A 25,828-nucleotide genomic window follows, 5' to 3' on the forward strand; every position below is an offset into this window, starting at 1 on the left:
AACGACCCATTATACTGCTCTCTATGATTTTCCAGTGCCCACCTAGCTAAGAAGGAAGCAGAAGAAAAAATAGATGCCATATATGCAGATGCCATATATCATGGTTGCAGCCACTTTTTTTGATTGTCAAGCCAATATAATTTCCTTGTTGTACAAGCCAAGAGACGGTGAAATTTCTACGAGGGCTATTCAGAAAGTAGGGAACGTTTCCGTTTGACGCCGCTATGCGCGCGGCAATCACGTATGTTTTGGTGTGCACGTGTTTGTAGCTTCAGTCGGCATCCAGCCGTGAAAATGAAAAGATCTTAACGCTGCCAGTTTGCCCAATATTTCAATTTAAAATGTGCGCTGCAATTTCAAATCCCGCCAGTTGCGAAGTGCGGTCTGTAATACGGTTTTGTTAGCAAAAAATGAAAAACCGATAGAAATTCATCGACAACTGTGCGAAGTGTATGGCAACGACGTAATGAATGAAAGTTCAGTGCTAAAGTGGTGTTTCCGGTTTAAAAATGACCGAACCAACGTGCATGATGAAGAGAAAATTGGACGCGCAAGTATTGTGACAGACGATCTTCTCGCCAAAGTTGACGGGAAGATTCTTGAAAACCGTCGCTTCACAGTAACGGAGCTTTCGCTTTACTTCCCACAAGTTTCACGGACTTTATTGTTTGAAATTGTGACTCTTAAGCTTAGCTACCATAAATTTTGTGCAAGATCGGTGCCAATAATGCTTACAGACCTCTATAAAGGTCAGCGAATGGGAGCAGCCTTAACATTTCTTGACGCCTACCACACAAGTGGTGATTCTTTACTGGATCGAATCGTAACGGGTGACGAGACGGGGGTGAAGCACGTCAATTGCGAGACAAAATTGCAGTCTATGGAGTGGGGGCACACAAGTTCCCCCAAAAAACCAAAAACAAATTTGCAAATCTTGTCAGCAAGGAAGATTATTGCTACTTTTTTTTGGGATAGGCAAGATATGCTGCTTATTGACATTCTTGAGTGTGGTGCGACAATAGTTATGATTCGGTACTGCAAAACATTGCACAAGCTTAGAAGAGTAGAGCAAAACACTTACAAAGGACATTTCTCATCTAAAATTTTGTTTTTCAACACAATGCCCGACCTCACACAGCAAATTGAACTGCAGAACGTTTTGTCTCATTCAAATGGGAGATTTTCTCACATCCACCCTACAGTCCTGACTTACCACCGATTGGTTTTCACTTGTTCCCGAAGATGAAAAACTGGCTAGCAACACAGCATTTTGATGACAACGACGAGCTCCGGGCATGCGTCACTGAGTGGCTGAAATTACAGGCGGCAGATTTCTATGACGAAGGAATTTTGAAGCTTGTTCACCGCTACTATAAGTGCCTTAATTTTTTTGGGGACTATGTAGAAAAGTAGCATTTTAGTCACTCTTTCAGATGTATATAATAAAATATTTTTCCTGTACCTAGTTTTTGTTTTATTACAAAACGTTCCCTACTTTCTGAATAACCCTCGTATATAGAGGTTTCAGACAAGGTGGTTCTAATAGTGTACTTCTTGCTTTGATCTGACTCTATTTTTAGGAGTCATGGGTTATTATATTTCTTAGTATTGGACGCGATCGTCTCTTTCTAGGTTGCTAGCTACCGCTGCAACTCAAATTATAGAAAAAGCAGTTTCTCGTAAAAAATTGATTCTTGTAAATATGTACTTCTTGTATTATTTTCTTGTCGAAAGATATGCGTGTATCAGTATTGCATTTACTTATTACGTCACATACGGTTATAACCTATTCCATTATAACGTCATTTATCAAGCTTGGTTACGAAAATGCAGTTTTTTTGTCAAAACTGGTTCTTTTTTAAAAACTTGGCTTATTTTATTTTTAATTACAAGATGCACTAGATGTAGCAATTTTCTTTAAAACGTGCCATTATACAGCTCTGGTAGATTTTCCAGTGCCCAGCTAGCTATGGAGGAAACAAATGGAAAGAAATAAAGATGCCTTATAAGGAGAATACCGTGGTTTCAGTCGCTTTTCTTGATTCTCAGGCCAATATAATTTTCTTGTTGTTCAAGCCAAGAGAATGTAAAATTTCTGTATAGGGGTTTTGGAAAAGATGGTTCTAAGAGCGTAATTTTTGTTTTTATCTGACTATTTTTAGGAGTTATGGGCTATTTTTAGTTTTTACTATGGGGCGTGATCGTCTCTTACTAGGTTGCTAGCTGCCTCTGCAACTCGTATTCATTTGCTAGCTTTTTCAATCGCACTGTCTTAATTTTTTGTTTGTTCTTATCAACAACAATTCACTCAAATGGCTGAAGTGTGATTGAAACAAAGCTTAAATTAAATAAATTTGAAAAGTAAATTACCTTGCTCACACTTCAATAGCCTGGGGAAGCTTAGGATTCTATGCTTTTATCAATATTACAAAATCGTCGTCGAGTTGAGCCCCTTACGCCGAAACACTGGTGAATGCTCATCATCTTCTGCCCCACCCTGTTCAAAGCTCCTGCTCCTAAAAACAATCTTAGAGGTAAATTAGATTCTTCGTTTTACACTGTAGATAAATCGCAACTGCTAAAATATGTTACCGTACCTGTTTTGCATTGAAATTGCTTAGTAATCTCCACTCTTTTAATTAAAATTTTATTTTTCTCCAATGTGTCGTTTTCAAGGTGAACTAGACTTTTTCATTTGTTCTATGTCTATAACTACTGACCTACTGACAAGTTCTTCAAGAGAAGAGCTAACTTCTCATGTAGTCCTACATAGGCTTTCCAGTATCAGTTCTTTATAGCCCTTCAGCTTGTTATTTTAAGGATTTGTACAAGAAGAATTTTCTCGTTTGAACGACCCTGCTTATTCAGGTTTAAATATTACATTTATTTTTTAGTCGTCTTGACAGACATCATCTCAGAAGAAAAGAAGAACATTCAGGATATGAAATACTCCGACCTGGTTTTTGTCGAGTTGGAATACCTTACTTTTTCCCGGATAAAATGGTAGATTTTGTAATAGAGGCTTTGTCACTCACTGCCCAATTTTGTTGGATGCTTCTGCCCTGCTATCGGCTCAACACAGAAACTGGTGAATGGCACCATTTGTCACAGCTGGTATTTTTCATCTTTATTCTTTAGGTTTCTGTTTTCGATATTTTTTTTCGGTCAGGCCTATTTTGAGCCTTCTGTGTTTGATAATTAATGATGTGAGATTGAAATTTACTGTGGTTTATAACTTAAAGAAATAGTCTAGCTATTCTTATCCAGAAAATGAATATTGTATTTTTTTGTAAATAAATAGTGCTGACCTTGCTAAGGAGGATATCTGGGTGAGGGAGGGGAAAGATTAGAACCCACGGCCACTGAGAATTAAACTTACCATGTATTGTCTCTTTTGTAAACATCGCTGTATTGTGCGCCCATTCAGTTCAGGAACGAAGGCTACCTTCATAGTCTGAGATGCTAGACAGATACCACAATAATTTTCTTGTAAAGTGGTGACCTTCTGGAAAAAAAGAACCTGCAACCCATTGAAAACTAAACTATTACTATATATTAACACAATTACCTACTCTGTCAGGTGTTTGTCAGGTTTTGCTATGTCAGGCATAGTCTGTATTATAGTACAGTCAATCTAAATTAATTTTAGGGGTTACCTAAAAAATATTGCAATAATTTTAATTTTGTTATCTTTCGAACTGGAAAAAAAAAAATCTCTACATCTCTACAACGTATAAAAAATAGGCCAAAATCGGGAGACGCAAAATCGAGGTCTTTTCACTTAAATAAAATAGGTTACACTTTTAAAAGATTGGTGAATAGAAAAGCTGGTACATAAATCACGAATAAGGACTCAGTTCTGTGTTTTAGACACGCCTGAGCTGTTGCCCCCCCCTCACACACACACACAAGCGCGAGATAAAGCGTGCATTAATATACGTTAGGTATTACACGAAGTCGTCCACGCAGAGAAGATTTACACTTCCTATGCAAAAAAGGCTAGGAAGTAGTCGTGTCCTAGTATCTTGCATATTTTACCCCCCCCCCGCATACCCAATCATATGAATAGTTTTGCACATGTCTCAAAATTGTCCCGCATCTGCAATGTTCTTCAACACTCTTAAGGGCTGGGCACACGTAGATGATTTCAGGAACTGATTTCCAAATCAGCGCCGATTTTAAAGGAAATCGGCGTCGATTTTAGGTTGAAAAATTTTCAACAGATTTACAAAATCAGCGCTGATTTTCATCATGATCATCACCAAAAAATAGGGATACAAATAAATAGTCAGCCAAAGGTATCTGTGGTGAAAGACCCCACTACTGAGCTTGAGAATTAAACTGAGAACTAAGCTAGGATTAATCAAGTAACTATTAATAGACTCCAGTTGACTATTTGTGTCCATGATTTTTTGTTTTGAAAATTTTGCGCAATAAATTTTTCTTTGAACCAAATTCTTCTTACCGCTATCGTTTATCCACTGATGCTGAAATCAGTTCCCGAAATCAGCTACGTGTGCCTAGCCCTTTAGTGAGAAATTTGTCAATAGATGCGGTGATGCGCAAGAACAAGCTGACCCATTTTGCCAATATTATTGTTTTAAAAAATAGAGTTGTGAGTTAGTTTTTATTGTTTTAAAAATAGAGTTGTGAGAAAGAGTCAAACTTTAGCGTAAAGAGTGAGGCGTTGAGGAGGGGATAGCTCCTTTCATATACAGAATAATTTCTGTTCGTTTTAAGTTTTAATGTCAATCCTTACTTTCAGTTAAAAAAACTTGTTTTTTATTTAATTTCTGAACGTTTTTAAATTAATGCAGGTTTCGATTTTGGCTCACTGTATATGAATAATTAAGACGAAATTTGTATATTAATTTTTTTTTTTGGTGAAATGACTTGTTCGAAAGTTGTTTAATTTTATTTACGAACGTTTTTATTAGTAATAAATATACATAACTTACGAATTAACTTACGTAACGAACTTCTATATTCGTATATTTTTAATGCGTATATTAGGGGGTTCGCCCCCTAGTCAATACCTCGCTCTTTACGCTAAAGTTAAAATTTCGTTCCAATTATTTAAAAATTAACCCATAATCAAAAATGCCGTTAATTAGAATAAATAGCTCTTATTAAATTATTAAAAAAATTTAGATTAAAGAGCGAGGTATTGACTTGGGGGCGAACCCAATCATATACATAATAATTTCTGTTCGTTTTAAGTATTGATGTTGCTCCTTAATTTCATTTGAAAAACTTGTTTTTTTTTTATTTAATTTCTGATCGTTTTTTAAATAATGCTTGGAAATCCGGCGCCCCCTTCATAGCAATGTCCCTTCCCCCATGAAAAGTTTCTCCATGGAAAGATCTTCCCACGTAACCCCCGGCCCCCCCCCCCCCACACTACCAGAAAAGACCAACCCTGAAAACGTCTGTTATACTTTCCAATAACCAATACTGTATGTAAACATTGGGCAAAGTTCATAACTTGCAGCCCTTCCCCCGGAGACTGTGGGGGATTAAGTCATCCTCAAAGAAATAGTGATTATATTTTTCGACCATGCTGAACATTATAGCTATCTCAAAATTTAGATCGGGTGATTTTGGGAAAGAAATTTTCGTGGGAGGGGGCCTAGTTGCCCTCCATTTTTTGGGTCAGCTAAAAGGGCACTAAAACTTTTAATTTCCGTTCGAATGAGCCCTCACGCGATATACTAGGACCACTGTGTCCATTTAATCACCCCTGAAAAAAAAAAAAAAAAAAAAAAAAAAAAAAAAAAAAAAAAAACACGCTTTCGTAAACTTTCTTATGGCGAAAAAAAAAAAAAAAAATCCACATTTTTGCAGATGCTTGAAACCTCTACGGTAGGGTTATCTGATACGCTCAATCTGATGGTGTAATTTTCATTAAGGTTCTATGACTTTTAGGGGGGTGTTTCCCCCTTTTTTCGAAAATCAGGCAAATTTTCTCAGGTACGTAACTTTTAATGGGTAGGACTAAACTTGATGAAACTTATTTTGAAAGCATAAAAATTTGGTTCTTTTGATGTATCTATTGGTATCAAAATTCTGTTTTTTAGAGTTTAAGAGTTTTTTTTTAAAGAAAATTCCGTTTTTAGGGTTACTATTGAGCCGGTTCGCTCCTTACTTACACTTCGTTACCACGAACTGTTTGATGATTGAGATGTACGTGGGATAACAGCAACTTTATAATTATACTTAAGTTATGGCAAGAATTTCATGTGAATCTGCCGGCAAAAGCATCTGTAGAGATTGGTGTTATTCATACTCTAAAGCGATCAGTTTCTAATGCACGTGAAACCCGGTTTTACATAGGGGAGGCCGAGGTTGAACAGGACACAAGACACCAACACATATTCTTGTATTTCAAATTCAAGGCAGCAGAGGGACTGGAGAGACACAAATAGTTATTGACTTTGTTGAGCAGTGGTCTCATTTTGAGGGTGATCTGCTATCGCTTTGCAGGCTTGCTACTGGCATGACTGCTGCAGAAATTGTGAACACCGACAAAGCAGTGGAAGTCAGGAAGAAAATTCTTGACGGAAGGTAGGGAAATTTCTGAAGGAGTATTCGTTCAAACGGAAGAATCAGGCAGTCCTTATGACGATGAAGCGAAACAACGGGGGAGAAATCCACCGTTTAAACCCTTCATTGCTGTTTCAGCATCTAAATATATCCAAAAGACTGAATATGGACGAAGAATCTTCATTTAAATATGAATCTTGCTCCTATCCTGTGTCGCTTTTTGATGATTCTGGCGTGTTCCGAAAGCCAAATAAACCAGATCTAGCAAAAGCTATCAAGCGACTTTTAGACGATACATAAAAGTTCAAATACGGATAAAATCCTTATAATAGACAGTGTTTCACTAAACAGTGATAAAATTTCACAAAAAAAATACTAAATATTTCGGTCACATATGCAGTGACCGTCATCAGTAGTAAAACTAAGCTAAAACAATTAAAATCAATAGTTTATATACGAAATAAAATAAAACTACATATTTCTTGATATTCTAATTCTTTTGAGAGCAAGAATTGAAGCAAGCCTCTTTGACCTTTTTGGATCCGGTTCATTAGCGTTCAATGCAATAACACTTGGGCAGAAGTTAATTACATTGGGTGGATTGAACTTAACTCTGCCAGACTTTAATAGATTATTATAGATAAGAGTTCAACCGAGATGCATCTGTGTCACGATTCAAAGTTATATTAGTGAATAAAATTTTCTTTATTTCAATAGTTTCACGAACTCGGTCCCTAGAAATCCAAGAGACTTTATCGAACAAAATAAAATGGTCTGGAAAATCGAAAATATGTTCCGAAAGGGTTGGAGTAAAATCTTCAGACTTAGAATCTTGCTTTAAAGCCAATGAAATTGAATCTTTATGCTGTAATAATCTCGTTTCCAAATTCTGGTTAGTACGTCCCAAATATGAGCTTCCGCAACTACATGAGATCTGATAGACCCCACTTTGTTGCCCCAATGAAGTTAGATCCTTCCCAGAATTTAGAAAACTACCCAAAGTATTATTACTCTTTAAAGCTACCTTTAGACCATTACTATGTAAAATTCTTTTAAGTTTTTCACTTAGCCCGGGTACATATGGTAAGGAACAAAAAACATCCCTCTCCGAGTTGTCTCTTAAGACTTCCTTAGAAATATCTAGAAAGTTTTTCTTCTTTTTGAAAAAGTATGGTTAATTAACCACTCTGGATACATGTTACTTATTAGTATTTTTTTTTAGAAAAGATAACTCCTCCTCAAATAGTTTTGGAGAGCAAATACTAAAGATCCGGTCAGTAAAGGAAATGATCAAACCAATTTTTACTTGGCGAGCGTGACCGGAACTATAAGACAAAAATCTATTGTTATTTGTCGGTTTTCAGTAAATTTTAAAATCCAGACTATTTTCATTTTTTTAAAGAAGAACATCAAGAAAAGCAAGTTTCCCATTCTCTTCTAATTCAACAGTAAACTTTAAATCCCCCTCCAAACAATTAAGATGTTCCAAAAATTCTTTTAATCTCTCCTCCCCATAATCACATACTGACATTATATCATCCATATACCGGTCCCAAAAAATATGTTTAAAAAAATATGAAATAACGCAATATTAGCTAATAATGGGGATAAAGGGAACATTTACTTGTTCGAAAATTCCCTTCTGAATTGAAAAAAAAATAAGAGAACTTATTGTACAACCTTACTAAATACGTAATTACAGGAACTTCCAAATCTGTTTTGCCACTAATCAAGTCCAAATTTCTTAACAGCTTTCTTTCTAGAAGAGTTTCGGCTGCTTCTACATGAATGTTTGTATACATTGATAAAATGTCGAAGCTTGAAAGCAAAGAACCTGAAGAAATTTCTACTTTTTTCAGTTTTTCAACCAACTTCGAAGAATTCTTAATGTACGAAATTTGTGTAGACAATAGTGATTTACAGACTGTCACTAAACACTTGCTCGAAACACTTGTTGGTGACCTTGTACTTGACACAATTGTTCGTAATGGTAGATTAGGCTTATGGATTTTGAGAAGTCCAAATAATTTAGGGCACAAGGAACTGCGTGGAAGGTAATTGTGATAAAGTTGCGGCGTAGTTTTTTCTTCATCGTTAAAATACTTTAATTCTTTCTTAAAGTTATTTGCAAAAGAGTCTGTCGAATTACACGATCGCTTTTTGTATTTTTTTTAATATTCAGTAAAGTCCTTAATTTTCATTCATAGTCTTCAGCATCCATCACAACTAGAGTGTTACTCTTATCTGCTTATGTAATTGTAATTGAACCATCCTTTTTTAAGTTTTTTATAATTCTTATGTCTTTGATGGTCGTACTAGGAAATCTCGGTTTTAATACAAACTTAGAAAGGGTTTTCAAGGTAGAAGCTCTTACTAAGCTAACATCTTTTATTAGACTTGCGTTTTTATGCGAAGATATTTCTATTGAAGAGATAATATCTTCCACGGAAACTTTATCAGGTTTGAAACAAAATTTGGGAGCCTTTCCAAGCACTGATTGTTCTTGTAACGTTAACGTTTTTGATGAAAAATCAATCAAACCTAGTCCAAGAATTGACGAAGGTATTACCCATAATTTTTGGATTATTTTGAAATTTGTTTTTAGCAATCTTTCTCTGGAAAGGCGAAAGTCATGACTGAGGTGATTTGTTCCTGTTTGTTGGATAAAACAAAAGTCACTTGCACTTAACTTTTTTGATATAAGATTTTCCAGGGAAAGTTTATCTCTCACTATTAAAGCTCTTTTTCGATTTCTATCCTTAATAACGTGATTTAAAGTCTCGAAATGTAAACTTCGTTCAAACTTTTCTTCCTTAAAAGTGCCTAAATGTAATTTGAATTTTATCGAAGGTGGCACAATTCTCATCTTCTTACATTGTTGAAGAAAATCCTGCTGGTCGATTACATTTGCATGTTTCTTCTGAATGTTTATATATTTATAAACATTTTTGGTCAAATGATCCCCATAAATATGACGTAGATTATTTTGGAGACCACACTTCCTTTCCATGACGATAAATAAAAGTTCAAATAGGGTTAAAGTCCTTATAATAGACAGTGTTTAACAAACAGTGATAAAATCTCACAAAAATACTAAGTATTTCGGTCACATTTGCAGTGATCGTCATCAGTAGTAAAACTAAACTAAAACAATGAAAATCAATGAATTATATACCAAATAAAATAAAGCTACTTACTGTTTAATGCTCTAATTCTTTTCAAAGCAAAAGCTGAAGCTAGCCTCTTTGACCTTCTTGGATCCGGTTCATTAGCGTTCAATGAAATAACACTTGGGCAGAGGTTAATTACATTGGGTGGACTGAACTTTAATCTACCAGATTTTAATAAATTATCGTAGATAGAGTTCAACCCGAATTCACCTGTGTCATGATTTTAAAGCTATATTCTTGAATAAAAGGTTCTTTATTTCAAGAGTTTCACGAAAATTTTTCTTTAAGCTCCGTTCCCTACGAATCAAAGAAACATTATCGAACAAAATAAAATGGTCTGGAAAATTGAAAATATGTTCCGAAAAGGCTGAAGTAAAATCTTTAGACTTATAATTTTGCTTTAAAGCTGACGAAATTCAGTCTTTATTCAGTAATAATCTCATTTCCAAATTCTGGTTAGTACGTCCCACATATGAGCTTCCGCAAGTACATGGAATCTGATAGACCCCACTTTGTTGCCCCAATGAGGTTAGATCCTTCCCAGAATTTAGAAAACTACCCAAAGTATTATTACTCCTTTAAGCTACATTTAGACCATTACTTTATAAAATTCTTTTAAGTTTTTCCCTTAGCCCGGGTGCATATGGTAAGGACCAGAAAAACATCCTTCTCCCGAGTTGTCTCCAAGACTTCCTTAGAAATTTCTAGAAACTTTTTCCTTCTTTTTGAAATAGTCTGGTTAATTAACCATTCTGGATACATGTTACTTTTTAGTAATTTTCTTAGAAAAGACAACTCCTCAAAACAATTTGGAGAGCAAATACTAAAGATCCGGTCAGTTAAAGAAATGATCAAACCATTTTTTACTTGGCGAGCGTGACCGGAACTATAAGACAAAATCTATTGTTATTTGTCGGTTTTCTGTAAATTTTGAAATCCAGACTATTTTCATTTTTTAAAAGAAGAATATCAAGAAAAGGAAGTTTTCCATTCTCTTCTAATTCAACAGTAATTTTTAATCCCCCCAAACATTAAAGATGTTCCAAAAATCCTTTTTTAAGTCCCCCCCCCATAATGTCATACTGAAATTATATCATCCCTATACCCCCCCCCCAAAAAAAAAATGTTTTAAAATATATGAATCTAACGCAATTGTTTCAATATTTTCCACAAAAATATTAGCTAATACTGGTGACAAAGGGGCCCCCATGAATAACTCATTTACTTGTTCGAAAAAATCCCTTCTGAATTGGAAAAAAATAAGAGAACTTATTGCACAACCTTACTAAATACATAATTATAGAAACTTCCGAATCTCTTTTGCCACTAATCAAGTCCAAATTTCTTAACATCTTTCTTTCTAGAAGAGTTTCGGCTGCTTCTACATGAATGTTTGTATACATTGATAAAATGTCGAAGCTTGAAAGCAAAGAACTTGAAGAAATTTCTACTTTTTTCAGTTTTTCAACCAAATTTGAAGAATTCTTACTGTTCGAAATTTGTGTAGACAAAAGGGGTTTACAGATTGACACTAACCACTTGCTCAAGACACTTGTTGGTGACCTTGTACATGACACAATTGGTCGTAATGGTGGGTTAGGCTTAGGGATTTTCGGAAGTCCATATAATTTAGGGCACAAGGATCTGCGTGGAAGGCATTTGTAATAAAGTTTAGCTGTAATTTTTCCTTCATCCTTCAAACACTTTAACTAGTTTTTAAACTTATTTCTAAAAGAGTCTGTCGGATTGTACGAAGTTCCGGTCACGCTCGCCAAGTAAAAATTGGTTTGATCATTTCCTTAACTGACCGAATCTTTAGTATTTGCACTCCAAAATGTTTTAAGGAGGATTTGTGTTTTCTAAGGAAAATACTAATTAGTAACATATATCCAGAGTGGTTAATTAACTAGACTTTTTCAAAAAGAAGGAAACAGTTTCTAGAGATTTCTAAGAAAGTCTTGGAGACAACTCGGGAGAAGGATGTTTTTTGTTGCTTACCATATGTACCCGGGCTAAGTGAAAAACTTAAAAGAATTTTACAAAGTAAGGGTCTAAAGGTAGCTTTAAAGAGTAATAATACTTTGGGTAGTTTTCTAAATTCTAGAAAGGATCTAACTTCATTGGGGCAACAAAGTGGGGTCTATCAGATCCCATGTACTTGCCGAAGCTCATATGTGGGACGTACTAACCAGAATTTGGAAATGAGATTATTACAGCATAAAGACTCAATTTCATCGGCTTTAAAGCAAGATTCTAAGTCTGAAGATTTTACTCCAGCCCTCTTGGAACATATTTTCAATTTTCCAACCCATTTTATTTTGTTAGATAATATCTCTTGGATTTCTAGGGACCGGGGCTTAAAGCAAAATTTTCGTGAAACTATTGAAATAAAGAAAATTTTATTCACGAATATAGCTTTAAATCGTGACACAGATGCATCTGGGTTGAACTCTATCTACAATAATCTATTAAAATCTGACAGAGTAAAGTTCAGTCCACCCAATGTAGTTAACCTCTGTCCTAGTGTTATTTCATTGAACGCTAATGAACCGGATCCAAAAAGGTCAAAGAGGCTTGCTTCAGCTTTTGCTTTGAAAAGAATTAGAGTCTTAAATAATATATAGTTTTATTTTATTTCGTATATAAACTATTGTTTTAATTTTCTTAGTTTAGTTTTATTCCTGATGACGGTCACTGCATATGTGACCGAAATATTTAGCATTTTTTATGAAATTTTATCACTGTTTGTGAAACACTGTCGATTAAAAGGATTTTATCCCTATTTGAACTTTTATTTATCGTCGTGGAAAGGCAGTGTGGTCTTTGAAATTATCTACGACTTTCAAAAATTGATACTATCGGGGGAAAAATAGTTTGAATCGGATCTACGTCTCAGACGGGGGCGCTTTGCTTCACAGGGTTCCTTGGGCCAAGAAAAATAACATATTCGCAGATCTTAGACCAATACTGGTACTACGTTTCGGCCACAGTTTATATAATTATCCAGTATGATCTTTCCCTATCTCACCCATTATAAAAACCCGGACCGAGGTACGAGTGCTCCAGAGAACGTTTCTGCAAATATAAACATAAGCGGCATTAGACCTTTTCACGGGTAGACAAAGAATAATCACCGACGGAACAAGTACTGACAAAAACACTTGGCCGGCTCACCAATAAGTGGACAATAAGTGCAGAAATAAGTGGGAGGAGCTTTTTGTTCGCACCGAGAATGAAGAGCCAGAAATCATCTGCGGTAAACTTACTGGATAATTATATAAACTGTGGTTTCGGCCAAATATCTAGACGCGATTATTGTCTTTGATGTCTGCGACATCATTGCTTCTACAAAAGATACGATTCATCTTAAGCGAAACCGTGTCACTGGACGAGAAGTATTGTTTAGTCTAGAAATGAGACTGACCACTAAAAAGAGGAATTTATTTCCTACAAAAAGAATAAAGCCCGTTTCGTCAATGTACTTTCTGATTATTTACGAGGCAAAGGTTTGAGCCAAGCTAAAGCTGACGGTGACTTGCTTATTGTGCTTACAGCGGTTGGGTGTTCTAAGACTCTGGACACTGTAGTTATCGGTGACGATTCCGACTTGTTGGTGTTGTTACTTTATCATTGTATTCCTGGGCACCACAAGGTCCACCTGCACAGTGAGCCTTAGCCAATCACTTCAGGTGCAATTTGGGACATCAAAGCTGTTGTTAAGAAGATTGGGACTGCAGCATGCAAACGGCTTCCTTTTGCTCATGCAATTCTTGGCTGCGACACAATTTCCCGTCCACATGAACTTGGCAAAGGGGTTGTGTTTAAACGGTTGAGAGGTAACGAACATTTTAGGGAAAATGCTTCAAAATTTTCTAGAATTGCGGCTTCGAAAGAAGAGATTAAAGCAGCGGGAGAGGCTGTCTATTCTAAAATGTATGGCTGAAAATCTACTGAGAATCTTGACAGTTACCGACACAGAGTCTTTCAGCAGAAATTAGCAATATCTACAACTGTCGTTAATCCTCAAGATCTGCCTCCTGCTTCAGCAGCAGCGAAATTTCGCTTTTTCCGAACCTATCTTTAAGTACAAGATTGGATTGGGCTTCAGAGCACTGCCATTGATCCTGAGAATTGGGAATGGAGACTTATGAAAGGCATGCTGTACCCTATCCTCACGGATCTTCCAGTGGCATCAAAGAGAATTCTCACCGTTGTAAAGTGTGGTTGCACAGGACCCTGAAACAGTGATGAACAAAGCTCTCATCAAAATAGCATTAAATGCAATATTGCTTGCGAATCTTACTAAGAGGGAAATTACTCTGGTGTTCTAGTCCAAATCAAAGACAACGAAGGCTTGTGATTAACTAGATAAGCGTGATGAATCTCCAATACTTTTGCAATTCCAAATTATCTGTGATTTTTTGTTTAAATTAAAATCAATGATTTAGCTATTCGTTTAGCTAATTGTGAGAAGTTTCTTATTGGATTCTTAGAAATCGGGGAAGGGGGGTAAATTGACATGAACATGACTTCTTATCTGCTTTAGCCTTCCAATCTTTTCCTGTATGAATTCAACTTCTCGTAATGTTGCTCTCAGACCTACATCGACGCTTGATTTACGGGCGGGAGAAAGGGAACTGAATAAGAGTGTTTAAAACAAAAACAAAATACATGTTCGTGATATACGTACCAGATTTACCTATTACCGACTTTCTCCACGTGCAATTTAAGTTGTTTTTATAAAGTCGTGATTTTAGAAGAAAAGACTAAAAATGGTCAATTTTGCTTCGTCCGATTTTGGGCGATTTTTTATATGTTGTAGTGAATTTTTTTCGGTTTGAATGGTATCAAAAACAAAACTATTGCAATTTGTTTGAGGCTAAGACCTCAGTTTTTGCAAGGGGGTTGAATTCATAGTTTCAGCTGCATTAATTGCAAGACAGACTATGTTAGTATCAGGTCCAAAAGATTTCCTGGCCCAATTTACATCGTGATGATAGCATCTTAGGCGCAATTTCTCACTAGTGGTTTTTAGTAAAACGTCTAGCTCTGTCTTTGGAATTTTTCGAGATATTGTGTTACATTCTTTTATTTGACAAATACCGTAGTAAATTTTGATTAAAAGCAAAAAAGCTATTGGTTAGAAAAAAATAGTACTTCCATCTAGGTGTTGCTCCTGTAACTGACAACTCACCACAACGCCTAGCTACCTGAGGCCAACACAACTGTGCACACTCTCCCTTCACTGCACTCTTTTCAAAGCTTTACAATTTACTCCCTCCCATGAAGTTCCTACTTTCTCTCAATCTGTTTAATCCCACTTTCTAGTATAATGAAAGATTGCTTAAGAGGGTAATTAAATAAAAAAAAAATTCAACTGAAAGTAAGGAGCAACTTTAAAACTTAAAACGTATATGAGTGGGGCCACCTATTTCTCGACCCTCAGTCTTTACGCTTAAGTCTTAAAGTCTCTTTTCAAATTTAACGTTCCTTGTGTTTTAGCAGTCTTGTTTTAAAGAATTGTGACAAAACGTCCAACTTTAGCGGAAAGAGCGATGGTCAAGCAAGGGACAGCCCCCCTCATTTAAGAATAATTTCTGTTTATTTTAAGTTTTAATGCTGCTATTTACTTTTATTTGAATAAATTTTTATTTTGTTTAATTTCTGATCGTTTTTCAAATCATGCCGGGAAATCCCCATCCCCCTTCATGGAAAATTCCCCCTGGAGAATATCAACCCCATGGAAAATTCTCCCCGTTGAATATCCCTTCGCATAAAATTCCGCCCCGCCGAAAAAATTCCCTTTTTCCAATAAAAAATACTACATCTAAACAATGGTAAAAATGTTTAACTTCAGCCCTTCCCCAGGGGCTGCGGATGGTCATGTCATCCCCAGAGACATAGTTGTCATACCTTTCAACCATGCGAAACCAAATTGTTATCTCATAATTTTTATCGGATGTATTCGGGGAAAAAGGGGTGTGGGGAGAGAGCTGGTTGCCCTATAATCTTTTTGGTCACTTAAAAAGGGCACTAAAACTTTTAATTTCCGTTCGAATGAGCCCTTTCCTGATATTCTCGGACCATTGGTTTTAATAGATCACCCTAGAAAAAGAGAAAAGACAAGCAAACACGCACCCATGATCTTTCTCCTTGTAAAAAAAAAGAAGAAAAAAAGCACATTTTCGTAGATTGGAGCTTGAAATCTCTACATTAGGGTTCTCTGATATGCTGAACCTGGTGTTGTCATTTTTGTTAAGATAGCTTGCCTTTTTGGTTGTGGTTCCCCTTTTTTTGAAAATCAGGCGAATTTTCTCAGGCTCGTAACTTTTGATGAGTGACATTAAACTTAATGGTTTCTTAATATTTGGAGTCACCGTAAAAAGCAAATTCTTTTGATGTATTGATTATTATTAAAATTCTCTTTTTTAAGAGTTTCAGTTGCTATTGGGCCGAGTTGCTCCTTACTGACAGTTCGTTACCACGAACTGTATGATTTCATGTTTTACATGTGGAAGATTATAGGATTTCTAAAATTTTACTAATTAGCGACCCATCTTAGATTAAATAAGATGCAGGTTATTCGAAAGAGGTCGTAAGGAATGATTGAAAGGAAATGGTAATCTTATGGAAGAAAGTAAATTGTAAAGCTGTGAACATAGATGGATTGAGGAGGAGAGTTTGCAGCTGGTTTTACCTCTAGCCGCGTGGTCTCGTGATGAGTTGCTAGTAGTTATTTTAGTACTTTAAGGATAGGATCTTTACTAAAGCTCGTCTATCATCTGAATCAAACATCTCGGTATAATCTCCAGAATTCAGGACTGAAAGGGAAAGCTCAAACTAATCTACGATTAGTCTACAATTACTATTAGTACTAATCTACAATTACTAATCTACGATTGAAAATTTGGAACTTGAGATGGAACTTTATTAAGAGCATCTCTTGGTTCATCTTGGTCACAATAGGGTTTTCAAATCTGGGCGACGCATTCCTATCAACAAGAGTCGATCTCTCGCATAAACATGTCCTCTCTTATCTCTGACTCATGTTCATTCACGCATGCATATATTATGCTATGATAGAGAGACAACCCAAAGTGAAACTGGGTAGCAAGGATGAAATAAACACAACCCAGAAGAGGCACTCAAACTCTAATGCAGTTTCTTGCCGTTTTTTAGGCTATAATTGGGTCCTGGTTTGCCACTCCTCAAATCAAAATAAAGCTTACAAATAATTACCTATATTATCTGTTTATTTTGTATAGACAGCATGTAGCTTCAGAAACAAATCTGCCACCGCTTGTCATTAGGGTCTCTGAAACTGGGAAGTTGAATAGGTGGCGTCAGTAATTTTAAATCAATTGGCTATCTCATAATTTTCGAAGCATTGCATTTTGGCCCACTGTGTGTCAAAAATGCTGGTTCGTCCCAAAAAATGGCAGAGAACACCACATCGCTGTGGCATGATCTCTTGCTATTTAAGAAAGGCTCTAGAACCTATAGTTCCCGTTCGAATCTGCCTGATCTCCAATATCCTAGCACCACAATCTAGATACGATCCCCTTCAATTCAATCTAGAGAGAATATAACCCCAACCTCCCTCCATTTGAAGGGAAATTTTGAAATATTCATGCAATATATGCTGAGTGTTGTGGTAAAAAAGGAATATATTGATTCTTTTTTCTGAGAAACTTATTTTCAAATTAAATAAATAAATTAAAAAAAAAAAAAAAAAAAAAAAAAAAAAAAACAGGGACAATTGGCTGTAACTTGAGGACTTCGGAAGCACAAATTCCCAAGTGGAAGAAAAATTCTTTTGATCAATAAATTATCGTCAACCAAGTAAAAAAAAAAAAATAATAATAACAAAATATCTAGAACTGCTTAAGTTTTTCCTTCTATTATTTTGCTCTAAACTGCAAGTGAGAAATTATGTCTGAGATGTCATCTTCTTGGTGTGAATCTTGGGCTGGAAATGTTATGACGCTCGATAGATTTTTCTTATTTTGTCCTAAATCTTAACGAGTATCAAATTCAATATCATTTAAGACTGAAGATAAGATTTTTTCTTTATCCTCCTAATTTGATATTGACTGTGATGAATAGATTTTGCTTTTAGAATGTTCATGAGAAAAAAAGAAAAAGAAAATAATCTACGACTTAAAAAACAACAACCCCCTCAACTAAATATTGTTATACCTATCATATAGCCTATAAGATGTTCACGCAAAGACAACTAGGCTGTATGTTGCTTTGGTTTTGACATTGTTTCTTGATTTGATTCTTGATTTGCTGATTTGTCTTGATTTTTTCTTGATTTGAGGATTGTTTCTTGAGGACTGAGGACTGTTGATTTGTCTTGATTTGAGGACTGTTTCTTGAGGACTGAGGACTGTTGATTTGTCTTGATTGTTTCTTGATTTGAGGACTGTTTCTTGAGGACTGTTGATTTGCCTTGATTGTTTCTTGATTTGAGGACCGTTTCATGAGGACTGAGGACTGTTGATTTGTCTTGATTTGAGGATTGTTTTTGAGGACTGAGGACTGTTGATTTGTTTTGATTGTTTTTTGATTTGAGGACTGTTTCTTGATTTCCTTATACACCAAAAAACTTAAGAAATGTCTGACTTGATGGCTTCTTCAGGTTCGGGTTCTTTTTATTTACAAACTAAATACAACTACAATATGGGTATGCCCGGCTGAGAGGCTTCTATTGTAAGATATTCCAATTTTTTGCCCTTTATTCAGAAGATTGCTTTGAAATGGAGACAGGATTCGTTTTGAGACAAATATTTATTGTGTTTTCATGGTAATATCTCGTAATTGTTAATGTTAATCAATTACATTTTCCTAGATGTATTTGTTCTATTTTCATGCTATTCATTATTTTTAGACTTTCAAAAACAGACGATGGCTTGGCAATTTACACTTTTCGAGATATGGACTGGAGATAAACAAATCAAGTGATTTAACAGAAGATGCCCTGACTCCAGAAGATACAATTCATGACTTTCTTTCTAATATTCTACCAAATACAACAACTCATCTCAGGAGTGTACCTGATGAAAATTTGCTCTTTGATAGTGAAAAGAAAATACGACTCCGTTGGTTCATGATCCCCAGTGAAGCCGTGACGTATCTTAAAGGTGGCAATTGTGACGATTTCGTCCCTCCTTTTACGGTTAAGGACTATAAAGAGGCCCCATCAGAATTTAAAGGTACTAGTTTGCATTCAACAACAGCAAGTGCAGCAGTAAATGCAAATGCAACAAAAGACATTGGAAAACAATTAAATTCCTCTGTTATATTAACAAACCCTACTGTCTGTAACAACGCGACAAAAGAGGGCCATTACGCGAAACAACAAGAAGTAATAGGTGATGTAATTGAAAATTTGAAGGAAAAACATATTTTTATTAAGAAGAAACCTTGTAAATTGGTTAAAGGGGTGCACAGAAAAAGAGAAAAATGGGAATACTCTAATATTAGTAACATTGGACAGCAAGTGAATTGTACAGCAGAACAAAGAAACGGTGACCAATCTTGGTATAAATCTGACAAACAAGAAATAGTTCAAGTTTCCCTTGGTGGACTATTTACTTTGTCAAATATCTCAAATACCGGCAGTAACTGTTCGTCTAGTGACAGTGCTATTGAGCCAGATGTGGAAAGACCTGACGAAACTGAAACGTCTGGCTGGGTGTTCGTCCCCAAAAATATTATGAAACCTATGATTGATGTAAGTAGGATATTAAATTAGCGTAATAGCAGTAAGCCCAATTACGAACTTCCCTAGTCAAAACATTGACCTAAAAATTGAAATAAAACATGGAACTCCAATTTTAGCACTCCCGGTGTAGGGAAATTAAAACGGGAGTTTCAAAATGTTTCTTTAAAAATGTGGATGGTATTTGTTAGATTTTGTAATTTGGTTTATTGTTGAGCTGCCAAGGCACGTTTGTATTTTGTAACCGTAGCATATGTTTTTTAAAATATGCTGTATATGCAAAAACAATGTTACCATTATTGTTGGTTTACTAAATGTTAAAAGAATAGAAATATGGGGAACGTTTTAAGCGTATCTAATGGAGTTCCGATAATACGTTTTAATATGAGAGTTGAATTCATTTTGCGATTTTTTTCGTCTTGCTGTGCAACAGTGACTAAGCTTTTCCACAATTCAGCCTGATTGATCATTTTATTCATAGTGTGATTTTTAAAATAAATGTTAAAATTCATCAGCGAGATTTATCTGAATGCGTGCTGGGTTTTTTAAGGTAATTTTTTGGGTCAGTTAACACTTTCGTACTTGGCACAGTCAGAATTAGAAAGAAACTTTTTTGTTCTATAAAATCAAGAATGAAAGAAACTTTTATTTCCGTCAGATATTGATTATCAGACCATAAAGCAGTAAGTTAATGGCTTCTCCTACAAATAATAAGTGCAGGTATGGTTACAAAAAGAAAAAATTAAGAACACTGACGGACAAGGTAGAAGCATTAAAGACCACATTGAAACTGGTGATAGGTATTTCATCTGAAAAAAGTGAAGGGGGTCAAAATTTCTCTAGCCCCTTTCTTCAGAGACACGTTCTTTCCTATACCCTTCAAGCACTTCATTTCTCAAGTGAAAAGCTGATGACTGTGCTTGAGACTAGATAAAATAAGTCTGAAAAGGTACTTTTATTTGTTTTTTTTTGTTTGACTTTCTTTGTCCAGAAAGTGGGCTGTATTATATCTCCATTTAATTAATAGTACATCTTCCCTAATCCAATCAATAGTTTTTATTGAGGGTTAAACCAAGAGTTATTCTTCATTGCTGCCTGGAAAATTTCCACCGCCATGTCCAGCTGGTGTATCATATCTTGGTGGATCATCACTTTGAAAAAGGAGGTATTAGAGGGTAAGCTTGAATGGGATTTTGCGTGAAACTATTCGTTAGTTTGCCAAAAAACAAGAAGACTGAATCAATTAGATTTTCCCTAAATTTCCAGGAACAAAAGTGAAGCAGGATTTAGATTAGAAAGGGCTTTTTCGACTTTTAAATTTTGACCCCACAAGTGGTAAGAGTGGGCAGGCATGGGGTAAATGGACTTGAAAATTTCGATATCAGTAATTTACTGAAATTTAAACAAAAAAGATAATGTCACAAATTCATATAGCCTAATAATAATAGAGCTATTCAGAGCCTATTATTTTGGGCTAAGTCTGTAGAAATTTCCATTCCAAGCAATATTTTGACAGAGCTGCATTGCATAGTGTTATTTTTGAATAATAGAAAAGTTCTTGTTGCTGAATATGTAAAGGGAAGCTTAGTTTAAACCTCTCCAGTCGGCTAGATAGTCAGATAAGAATGAGCAGTTCAATGATCCTTTTTTCTTTTGATACTATTCATACTTGGAGCTATTATTTCAAGCTGAACCATACTTGAAGCCTAATACATTGGCTACTTTTCACCTAACTTTTCTTACTTTTAACATATTTAACCAAAGGAGCATACAATTTAACTAAAGCAGCACAGAAATAAGAACTGTCCTTTCTGTTATCTTAAAGATGGGATGTCATTACTCGTTGAAAGTAATGTTATTTGAGACTTTCAACATATGTTATAACTTATCAGTTACTAGTAACTACCTTGATGAGAGTAATTTAACTAACCAATAATTTTTACACACCTGTGGGTATCCACCCTGTTATGACGCTCTGATTGATAATTTCTCACAGCAAAATAGCCTTAGTTGGAGTTGTTTAGAAGGAACTTTATCCTGTAACATATACCTATTTAAATGTAATGTCTCTATTGTCTTATTTAAGAATTGGAATTTCTCAGGAGATAATACACTATAGAACGAGAACCAATACTCCTGCTGAGACCTGATTTCTTCATTTCTGACATAAAAGGGTTTTTGGTGGTCAGCACAACTAAAATTCCTAATACTAGATCACTGTCGATCAATGAATTTCCTTAGCGTCAATAAAAACGAAATTGAATCCAGTAAAATTTCATCTGATTGACTTACCGTAATTCTATGATATTAGCTTGTAAAAAAAGACTTAAGGAGGTTGCTTAAAATTACGTAATTCGGTGTTTAGTTTTCCCCAATAAAAATTACAACTTTTTGATTAAGGCTTTTATCAGAATTCAAGCGGCTTTTCTGACTGCTGTCTAGAATTGCTATTTTTCACACATCTTATCCTTGAACAGTAGTAAAAAGGAAGAAAAGGAAATCAGCTTTTTAATTTCTTATTGGGCCTTGTTCTTTTTGTCTTAGCCTTTAGCCTAATCCACTTTCGAACTATTATAGTCCATCAAGACACACGAGATGATCAAAAGTGGCGAAAGAGTTCTTGTCTGTGTATCTGGAGGTAAAGATTCCCTGACACTTTTACATGCATTGAATCAGTTTAAAGAGCACATGAAGAGGAGGGGATTCTTTTTTGAAATTGGGGCGGTAACCGTTGATCCTGACAGTTCATCATATGACCCGTCTTCACTGATCCCCTACATGAGGCAATTAGGGATCACTTATTACTATGAGAAACAAGGCAAGTTGTTAGAAGGAGTTATTTCTTTTAATTTATTGTATTTTAATTTATGTAGGTAGTTGCTAACTTTGTTTTGATTTTTTTTTCATTACCTAACTGAAATAATTAGCTAACTTTTTATTTATTTGTTTTTAGTTTTCATTGTAGGAAGAATTGCTCCCTCATGGATTCTTTACTTACAAGAAAGGGAAACCAAAGTTTTCTTCGGGAAAAAAAAAACTTTCATAAATGAAATTCTTGACATTTTCTAGAGGCTTTTGTGTCATGCAACAAAAGTAAAGTAAAAACACCTCAGTAATTAAATTATGGCAAAAAAAGAAGAAGGCAAAAGTCAGGTTGTAACGACTTCGGCAAAACGAAGGGAGAAGAGAAAGAGACCACATTTAAAAGCCATTTCAGAAAAGCTCGAGAGAGACGAACATGGCAGAGCTAGATGTAACAATCCCCATTCACGTAAAAGAAATTTAGTGCCATGTCCCACTTCCAATAAAAAAAGAGAAGCAAAAACAAAACTGCAATTCAGATGCTGATTGATTTAAATTAAAATAAATAGAGTATTTTATAAATAGCGAATGTGAATTTTGTACTGACTCTGAAAGTTTGTTCCGATCAGTAAATTACCAACGACATCAAAATAAAAAAAAATTCCCCCCTGGGCCCATCTTAGGTCGGTCACATTGAAAACCGCGATTTTACAAGATATTCTTTGGGCTTTCAAAAATTAAAGGTCTCAGAGCAGTATCACACTATTGCCAGTAAGTAAGTAAGTAAGTTTATTTGTAACCCGCAATATAAAATAAATGCGGAGTAAAAAAAAGAAAAAACAAAATAATATTATCCACAAGGAAATAATAAGATAAACACAACATAAATGACTTAACAATATCCATAGAATCACTAATCTGGAAAAATTGGAAAACAGTCACTGGCACATATCTTCCTTGGAGTATTGGTCCTCAGGTCCTTAGCGATGTTGTCAAGCAGCACTAGAGTGTCGATAAGTCCAAAATGAGAAATAATCCTGTGATTTCTGTACCACCTCGGTAAATATAGCAGGAACTTACAATATTTAAAATAGCCTCTCCTTAGCTGAAGACGGTCTGTTTTTGCGCATTAGAGGCTGCAAATCGGAAAGAAAAAGAATTGTAGGAGAACAAAAGCTATGGTAAAGTTTACATAAGCCTCAGCGGCTGAACCTCCCTCTATTAGGCGAGATTTTACCATATGAGAAGCGAATACACTGCAGAGCACTAGCAACCAGAGACGACCATGTAGTCGAAAGTCTATCAGTGTTGCGGTAGTGAACCATTAAAATAAATAATAAAAACAAATTCATTCTATTTGATAAAGCTTTTAGACCGTAAAAACTCAAGCATTAACAATATGTTGATCCCCAAAGGCAACTACACATTCAAAAGAAACCGCAATTTCTTAAGCTGTTTAGTCTCGTGTATTTTTAGCTTATTTTTGCTGATTTTTCTCCCAGTTTTTTTCTTTGAATTTTATGCCCGTTACTACAAGCTCAGCCAAAGTCGACCCAACTCCAAATGGGTACATGGAGAAATCTAGGGAAGGGTGTGCGAGAGCACAGGATGGCTGGCCCCAACACCCCATTGCACTTCTTGGCTGAAGTGCCTTGAAACAAAGATTAGCACCGCCGGTTTGGACTTTTCGTTAAAGATTGAATTCCCGATTTCTTTGATTTTTTAAGATACAAACGGTTGTGTAACTTTCTACCTAACCAATTCCAACAATCAGGTGTCGTTTTTACTGTCCTTGGAACGTTGAAGTAAGTAATTAGGGGATGAAAAATGACTCAACAGACGGTCAAAGCTAATGGGGATTACACGATTGAAAATTTAAGTTTCAAGGTTGGTGGGAAAGTCGACATCCAAATATATTGGCAGTATGAGATATAAGAGTAGTTTTAACAGAAGTAAGGAAGCCCATTAGAGGATCTTGAAATAAGTTCTGGAGAACAATGGAACAGAGCACGCCTGAGGTCTACAAATAAGTCCTTCGAAGGTTCAGATTTATGGCAATCGCTGGGAACATTAGCCATTTGGGAAAAAATGTGGAAATTTGGCTTCGAAACGTCTGGTGCCAGGTAAATGGCATCAATCCCAGTAATAGTTGCCTCAGTCGGAGTTATTTAATTAGGGTGAACGCTGCATTCATTCTTTGTTGTAGTTCCAATAATATTTTCGTCAGCAAAGGCAGCAAGACAATCTCTAGAGTACGCTGGTTCACAATGATTACAAAATGAAGGATCATTTGGATGACACTATATTACTGGCTCAATATCTGATATCACCACAATTATTTAACATAAATTAGGAAAAGGGTCAGGTTAAGAATTAACCTTCAAAAACAGCATAGTAAATAATTATTTTCGTGCTAAATACTTCATTTAGTTAAATTTTTATCCTTCCAGGGATTCTGGTCCAAGCTCTGGCCTGTGAAGATGGGATATCCTCTATATGCAGCTTTTGCAGTAGAATGAAAAGGGGACGTATATATGCAGCAGCAAGACGGGCTGGGTACAATGTCATCGCGATGGGGCAGCATTTGGATGATTTGGCCGAATCTTTCTTTATGTCAGTCATGCATAATGGCAGGCTTCGAACTATGAAAGCCTCATATATGAACAGGTAGACTCATGGTCTGATTAAGACAATCTTATTGCTTCTCAAAATATCTTTTCACTAATTTTCAACTTGCTATAAAGTTGTAGTATTGGAAATGACACTGTTTATGGAAAATATGTAGCTAAAAATAGGAAAGCCACTTCAATTATATTTCTTATTGATTCTATTTGAATCATCTTTACTAAAGCATCTTGTATGAACAGGTTAAAAAATGATCAATGTAAAACAGCTTTTTTCCCTTAAAAAATTTCATTTTCATTAAATTCGAGCTTCCTGTAATTGTATGAAAATATTTAACCGTTGAAAAGCTTTTACTACTCATGCCTGGCAATACGAGATAGTGCAGGACAATGAAAAAGACGAGATGATTCACAGCAAGTGAAAAGACGGAAATATTTCAGCTGAAACTTGGGCTCAGCTGTCCTCAGTGTAAAAAGAATAAAAATATAGATAGGACTCCACGAAACAAAGTAAAAAGACACATCTCAAAAACACGAAATAAAAGAAAAGAGTCACCTTCTCAAATGACCAGTAATAAGGTGACTCATCTGAATAGCAATGTGAGTGATTGTTCATTCCATCAGACAAGCTCGACACCCATCCCCACTCAAAAAACACTTATTAGCGATATTTTATTCCAAAACTTAAGGGAGTTGACTCCTGACCCTCCCTCCATGCCCTCCACCCCACCAAAAGAACTATTAACGGTATTTTACTCTAAAAATCACGGGAAATCACACCATGGTCCTCCAGTCTATTGATTTTTAATTAAATCAAGTATTTGTGGGCATCAAGCCATGGCTGATTGTAGAAAAAGCCAAGACAGATAGTCCAAGTGAGTGAGAGGCTTTTTTTTATTATTGTAAGAAGCTGACACATAGAATCAAAGCTGACATATTCGTCTTAATATCTTTTCAACATA

General features: G+C 35.5%; 1 protein-coding gene across 1 annotated transcript in view; it reads left to right on the forward strand.

The window, feature by feature from the left end:
- Positions 1-25,828, forward strand: part of LOC148952307 (uncharacterized) — an 80,853-nt gene that overhangs the window by 53,926 nt on the left and 1,099 nt on the right. The window contains exons 3-6 of the mRNA XM_089089754.1: positions 2,895-3,114; positions 18,607-19,452; positions 22,018-22,258; positions 24,693-24,909. Coding sequence (XP_088945880.1) covers positions 2,895-3,114; positions 18,607-19,452; positions 22,018-22,258; positions 24,693-24,909 — 1,524 coding nt within the window. The remainder of the gene's footprint in view (positions 1-2,894; positions 3,115-18,606; positions 19,453-22,017; positions 22,259-24,692; positions 24,910-25,828) is intronic.

The sequence above is a fragment of the Artemia sp. Qi Xiang Cuo genome, chromosome 5, assembly GCF_049724085.1.
Source record: "Artemia sp. Qi Xiang Cuo chromosome 5, ASM4972408v1, whole genome shotgun sequence".
NCBI classification, from domain to species: Eukaryota; Metazoa; Arthropoda; class Branchiopoda; order Anostraca; family Artemiidae; genus Artemia; species Artemia sp. Qi Xiang Cuo.